The sequence below is a fragment of the Periplaneta americana genome, chromosome 15 (assembly GCF_040183065.1).
Source record: "Periplaneta americana isolate PAMFEO1 chromosome 15, P.americana_PAMFEO1_priV1, whole genome shotgun sequence".
Lineage (NCBI taxonomy): Eukaryota > Metazoa > Arthropoda > Insecta > Blattodea > Blattidae > Periplaneta > Periplaneta americana.
The window spans coordinates 64,873,574-64,880,808 of record NC_091131.1 but is presented as its reverse complement, the minus strand read 5'-3'; the positions used below and the strand labels follow the sequence as shown (position 1 = coordinate 64,880,808).

The 7,235-nt window shown below is 37.5% G+C and overlaps 1 protein-coding gene across 9 annotated transcripts in view; it reads left to right on the top strand.

The window, feature by feature from the left end:
• The first annotated feature begins 2,294 nt into the window (after positions 1–2,294).
• Positions 2,295–7,235, top strand: part of chb (chromosome bows) — a 129,109-nt gene continuing 124,168 nt past the window's right edge. For all 9 annotated transcript variants that reach the window (XM_069847435.1, XM_069847438.1, XM_069847437.1 and 6 more), the window contains exons 1-2: positions 2,295–2,430; positions 3,105–3,541. In XM_069847435.1, coding sequence (XP_069703536.1) covers positions 3,353–3,541 — 189 coding nt within the window. In that variant the 5' untranslated portion in view covers positions 2,295–2,430; positions 3,105–3,352. The remainder of the gene's footprint in view (positions 2,431–3,104; positions 3,542–7,235) is intronic.

Here is a 7,235-nt window from a genome sequence, read left to right as displayed (position 1 = left end):
ATTATTATTATTATTATTATTATTATTATTATTATTATTATTACTATCGTCATTGTTGTTGAAACACAAAATAGTTTTATTACAGAAATAATTATGTTATGAGCTGCTTAAACATTACTATTTTTGTTGAGCTACAAATAATTATGTCCCAGAACTCAATATTATTATTTTTGCCTCACAAGTCACTTGTTGCGACAAGGCATGTTATTAGAGTTGAGAGAATTTTCTTTTTCACACACAAACACCACTTCGAAACGTAATTTTTCTTTCGCAAGCACAATGGACGAACTTTTGTCCGCTTCTGATGGCTTCTTTCTTTGCTGCAATCATCAGCCGTAGTTATTTCTAGATGTAACTGACTTATGTAATCGAAAACATTTCCTAAAGAGCTTTGTCAAACTAGAATTTCCTAGAAACTTCGGGTTTTGACGGATTTCGCGTTCTGGTTGTAACATGGGCTATATACGTAGTGAAGACGACGTTCAACATGGCGCACCGTCTAGACACAAAATCTGCAAGCATCTGAATTGAACTTTCGTTTTCAACTTGATTCTTTCAATATTCCTCCCATATTGCATGCGTAAACGCATAGAGAATTGAACCGTATAGAATGCACCTTTGTATGCATTGATTGAATGTTTAAAGTCGAAAGAAAAGTTGAACCGTGTAGATGTACCTTAAAAGTTTTGTTTTATGTTGGCAGATTTTTTCTTGTTTGTGGTCGTTCCTGTTATTTTTTTCTTTTGTGTTACGTGATATATTTATTTATACAGTATATTATACAGTGCGATCGAGAAGTCTCTCCGCAGTTCCTGTGTAGCCGAGAATCCACTAGGCAGAGAATTCAAGTAGCAGCTCCGGCCGCTAAACATATAATGGACTGGGAGTGTGAAGTTGTCAAACCGGAATGGCTGGGGGAGTGTCAACTTTCTACAGGATTATAGTCTAGGATTACTAAAACTAATAGAGCTGCGGAGGGACTTTTCGTTCGCACTGTATATTGGTAGTTTAAAAATAAATGCAATCGCTCATGATACTGGTACCGATCCAATATTTACTATGATGGTTGGGAAAAGTAGTACAAACCCCGATCTTTGTAAGCGAAACAGTAGGCCTACAAAAATAAATGTAACATCTTTGTAATAAACATGTGTGCCTGTCAAAATATGTTTATAACTTTTTTTTTTAGTATGACGTACTCTGGTTTCTTATCTTTTATGTTTTGGTATCTCCTATCTTTGATGTCCTAGGTTTCTCATTTTTCATATGGTAATCCTATTAAAACGAGAACTACGTATAACTGACTGGATTACGTACAGATAACTGTTTTACTCTATTTCGTAGATTATCCCATGTGCACCTCTGCAATGCAGTCAATTGACGTACAATCTGTATTCAGCATGCGGCTGAATTACGATCTTTCTAAATCGAGGGGTTGGCTAATATATTATCACAGTCTAGTAGATCCAGTCACGAAGCTCAATACGTAGTAAATATGCATCCATAGATGGTTGGTAACCACTAGGATCGCTACTATCGCCTTATCACAGACAATGCGAAATAGTATCTGCACAGTCTATTGTTCATAGTACCCTCATAAACTCATGCTTCGTGACTGGTTATACTAGACTGTGATAATAATGTACGGTACAGTATAGTGCACAGTACATAGGCTACATTATAAATGGCTGTGTGTTCCTTTCAACGAGTTAGAATTTCTAACTTTCTAACTCGTTGGTTCCTTTACTTTTATGATTCCAGCTGGGAAAAGCAAAAGAATGTTACACAGAGAATGGGATGCAAAGAACATAGTCCGTCCAAATAAGTTAAGGAATTTCCGCAAGATGGCAGGAAGTGGTGTTTAATCTCAATGTAAAATATTAAATAAATTATATACCTACAGCTATAGCTATGTTATAGTTTTTTTTAACATAGATTATTAAATAAGAATTCCAAAGTTAGAATTTCTTACACATGGGGCTACAAAAGTATTATATTAGCTGTGTGACATTTTTCACCTTCAAATATAGACAGAATATTTAGGTTCGAATTTTCAGTACGTAATACGTATTAGGAGTCTGTATTTCTGGCAGTTATAGAAAGAATGGAAAAACTGCAGAAAATTGGGTTCTTTGTTTCTGTAGATAACCTCAAATTTTCGTCATTTTTATAACAATAATTTTCTTTATAAAATACGTTCATATTACAGCGCTACGAGATGGCTTCCGGTTGAAACGACCAATGAGTGTCCATACTCGGTAAATACATTTTATGCTCTGAATCTATTGGATGTATCAAAACGCACTCCTTGCACATTATCAATATGGCGGAATTATATTTGGAGGTGTTGCTTTTGCAGGGACAAGTGTCAATTTTATGAAGGATTTATTCATTATGGAAGCCATTTCTAACAGTATGTGGCTAGTTTAGGTAAATATTCACATGCACTTGTTAAGTGTGGCAGTAGAGAGTAATATTTTAATTATATTTAATGTACATAAAATTTGCCCTAATTTGATTCTGAATCGGTGACGGAAAGGGAGGGTACTGATGGAAAGTATTAAGTAAACCTAACCTGTCGTGTTTCGCTATGTGTGTCTAGTTTGTAGGTTTTTCTTACAGAATTTGTCTTAGCCTTTTTTTTTTTTTCGTAATTGTATTTAGTAGTCTTTCTTCCATCCTTCGTATATTTAGATCTTAAGTGCCAAGATTTTCTTTTTATGTTAATATTCTGTTCACAATGATTCACGATTTTGTTTACAGTCATGACAGGCTCAGTTTTCTCGGACTTGAAAATCAGCATACAGAATGTACAGAGGGATTTGTCATAGAAAATAGTATATATGATACGTTTATGATTCGCTTTGCTCCTTTCTCTTTCATTATATATACATGTGAAATATATACCTAAGCCTAAGGAATATTTGTTTTTGTAAAAAATGGGAGTGGCACCAAGCAATTAATTTAAGTAGTCTTCGTTACTAATTGATTTTGTGGTTTTGGTAATGTGTATTTACAACTTCTTTTTAATATGGGCGTTTTTTATGATGATTCATGTTGTGTAAAGAGTTTGTAACTTTTATACCGTTTTGAATGTGTTATAGGTGTAAAGGAGATAGCTGGTGAAACAAGTGGCTTACTTTTGGCGCACAATATTAATAACATTTAGAATGCCTAGCGTGACTCAAAGCTGAGTTTTGTTTTGTAATGGCTTCCTTAGTAACGAATTGACTTTTTGTGGTGATGTGTGAGAACTCTTCGTGTGTTGTGATGGAAGATGAATCCGAGTGCGACACAGTGTGTTGAAGTGCGTTATTGAACTGTACAGGACATTGTTATCACTACTTTAGACATGGCGCTCTCACCAAGAGATATGGACGGCTTTCTTCCTTTGCTGTCCACAACAGACACAAAGACGAAGCTCACCCTGGCCATGAACCTCATCAACTATCTTGGAGACCCCGACAACTCCATAGAGTGCTCTGATATTGGGCAGTTTATTGATGGTCTCGTACCCTGGATGCAGAGCAGTAACAACAAGGTAAGATGCTGTCCAGAGCGAGCACATGCAATATAGCCTACGTTTCCTTGGTCGAATTATGTATGTCAGCGAAGTGACATCACTGGGAAGGTTATGACCACAAAAAAGACCAGTTTGAAAGTCGGAGGACCCTAATTGTCAGAGCACAGTGTATGCTTATAAAATATGTGCATAAGATGCAGTCTGTTTAGTACCGGTACTAGAATAACTTGGGATGTACCAGTTATGTGAATGTGAATAATTAAGCTTGAGGTGATTTTGTTTGTTCGGTGTCTTAAATCTGAGACACAGAATACTACGAAAGGGTATTGGGTCAGCATCTCAGACTGATTTAAAAGGTTTCATAGCGTTTCAACTACAGCTTCTTGATATTGGCTAAGTAAGTACAATGAGCTCATTATGACTGAAGTGTTCAGAGTTAATTTAACCCGGATTACTTTAACCCATCTCTAGTTTCTAGTTTTGTTCTGTTTCTATGACTACGAAGTTAATGTATCAGTTAATGTATCAATTTACAGTTCTTAACTGGAAAGTCCAATAGGACTCGATACATTGTTTGCAACTTTCAATAAGATTCCAACATTTGGCAACTCGTCTGTGCTTTAATTAACTTAAAAGTCCACCACTGTGGAGTAAGGGTTAGCACATCTGACCGTGAAACTAACGAGCTCGGGTTGAAATCTTGGTTGGGGCAAATTACCGGTACCTGGTTGAGGTTTTTTCCGAGGTTTTCCCTCAATCCATTAAGAACAAATGCTGGGTAACTTTCGGTGCTGGACTTCAGCATCATTTCGCTAGCATTATCACCTTCAGCTCACTCAGATGCTAGATAATCATAGCAGTAGATAAAGCATCGTAAAATAACCCACTGGAAAAACTTAACTTAAAAAGATAAAGATTCGAATTCCATCATGTCACCTGTAATAGTTGAGTTGGGAAAAGCGTCTGTGAGGCAGGTTTTCTTTTTTTTCTTTTCGTTCCATTCTTATAGGCTACCATTATTGCCATATCAGCGACTCTGAATAGCACTCACAGCGTAAGTAAGTAGAGAGCTTCTTAGGCCTACTCGACGTCAAGTATGTGAAATGAAGGAAGTTGTGAAGAATACTTTTTCTACAGTATTAATTTTATTTGAAAATAAGAAAATCTAGTGATGAAACTTGTTACTGGTTCAACTAGCTGTTTAGATGTCATAGGATAAAATTTACAATTATCAGCAGAAGGGGACTTTTGCGTATAGTACAGAGAGGATCATTTAAAATGTGCCGGCACTTTGACTGGTTGCAGTGTGTATGATTACTGGGAAGATCTGTGCTGTCTCTGGTTTGGTACAGGAATGGTCCGCTGGCATTACAGAATGTATTAAAAGAAAGTTTGTTAGTTGGATGGTGAAGGAAAAATGTGCGGGGGTTTGATGCAATGTGTACTTCAGTAAAGTAATAAATAATAAGTGAATAGGCTTGATAATGTTGAAAATTATGTAGACCTTTTATTAAAGCAAAGTTGTTAAAAGTGATTTCCACCTCTCTGAATGCGAACATCATATTGTCCATTACTTTGAATAATGGTTAGCATGTCCAACAGTAAAATGAGTGGATCCGAGTCAAATCCTGATTGGGACAAGTTACCAGGTTGGGTTATTTTTCCGAGGTTTTCCCCCTCAACCACTTGAAGCAGAATTGCTGGGTAGCTTTCATCATTGAAAATCGAACTCATTTTGCTTTCACTAAGTACAACTTCATCTTTCATCTTCAGTAGTTTCAGGTCGAGCAGGAGATCCAGCAGACATGGTACCGTGATTCACCTATATATCCATCTGTCTGTGGGAGGTTTTCACAGTGGACAATGGCAGACCAGGCAGTTTAGCTCTCTTGGACAGCTGGTGCCATGGTGAATTGCGATATCTATGTTGCTGTGATATTCAGGTCAATATAGAATGGAGCAGGACGTAATACTTGAATTAGAAATAGAGTCCATCAATTTGAGAATGCTGCAGAATAACAACAGGGAGACGGACTCTGTCATACCTGGATGCTATAACTGAATTGATAAAATTGCACCAAGCAGTGAATCATATATTTACAGTAATGCAGTCCTAAGGATTTCAACAATTATTCCATAATGTGGAGATTGGCACAATAAGCCTCAGGCTGTGGTGATTGTCTTCAGACTCTCCTCCAAAAGAAGAAAGAAAGAAAAAAACATCTTGGCATAGAAAACTTTCACACACCTGTTGCAGCTCATTTTCTTTAATTTCAATTTCATTTTACAGAACTTCAAGAGTATGTGGATTATTTCTATATACTTTCTGCTTTACATTTTAGGAAAGGCAAGACTACAGTTGGTTTACTATAGTATTGAAAGAGAGGGTTGATTTCCTCAGTTGCATTCCTAAGACTTTCTTGGAAACAAATTATTACCGTGGTTGAAGACACTATTGAACAAAGAGTGTTCCTTGCCGAGAGTTATCTCTTAAAGAAAAAGAATTGTATGCAAGATGTGTAAGCAAATTTCGACATGTCCCTGGTGCAGTATTTTGAAATAGTACGATATGTAAAATGTTTGTTTAAAAAATGGTGAGAAACTGGGTTTGTTTTAAACAGAGAAACATAAAGAAGACTTCTAACAGACGACAAACTTGCAGGCAAGAATGGAGTTAAGTTCGAAGAAAGCTTCACTCGGATAGCACAGGGATATGGCATCTCAAAAACGTCAGCATTAAGAGGATTGACAATGTTGAACTTTAGGCATATCATGTTTCAGTAATTAATCTCTTAACATCAGTGGATCCAGTACTAGGCCTACTCATGTGAATTTCTTTCGGTGGATATTGCAATCTGTTCATGATGGTATAGGTCAGTGGTCGTCAGCACAGAGCACGCTGGGGCTAACCTCTCTTACCCGCTGAAAACGCAGTGCACTATAGTGCTCTCATAGCTGCTAGCGTGTATGCTCTCTATCTCTCCCTGTTGCACGACAGTGCACACGGAACGGCAACGCGTACCCGTTGCACATTTCAGCGAGTGCTGACGACCACTGGTATAGGTAATCCATCTGTTCTAATCATGACTGAAGAAGCTTGACCCCACTTAAGTGGTACTTAAACTCGCAGAATACAACAGAACACATTTAGTCATAACGAATGCACCTCTGCACATGTATGGACATTGTGGCACTGTCAAACATCTATGACTCAGTGCATGAGGATAGGCCACTAGAGGGAACCCAAGAGGTGGAACTTAAACTGAGAGGATTCAATCCGACATCAGGGTGGGAATCCGGTGTGGCTTAGTGAATAGAGCGTCAGCACGTAGAGCTCAAAACCCGAGTTCAAATCCCGGTGTCGGAGAGAATTTTTCTCTGTTCCACTCATCCATCATCACAGAATACCAAGTATTGGGACACTGAAGATCTCCATTGAGTTCGTGAAGTTACTCTTTACAATCAAAAAGTGGGTGTGTGGTGTGGCATTAGTGCACACAGGATGTTTGGCCCTATTTTCTTTTATGACACAGTTAACTCAGAATGTTATGTTCAAAACATACTGCAGCCATCTTTGCGACTTTGAAGAAGAAAAACAGCATGTCTACTTCCAGGATAAAGCCACTGTATGTATGTACAGCCCATCACTCAGTACTTTCGCTAGAAGAGATATTTGTTGATTGGTTAATTATGGTTAGTCATGAACTTTGGC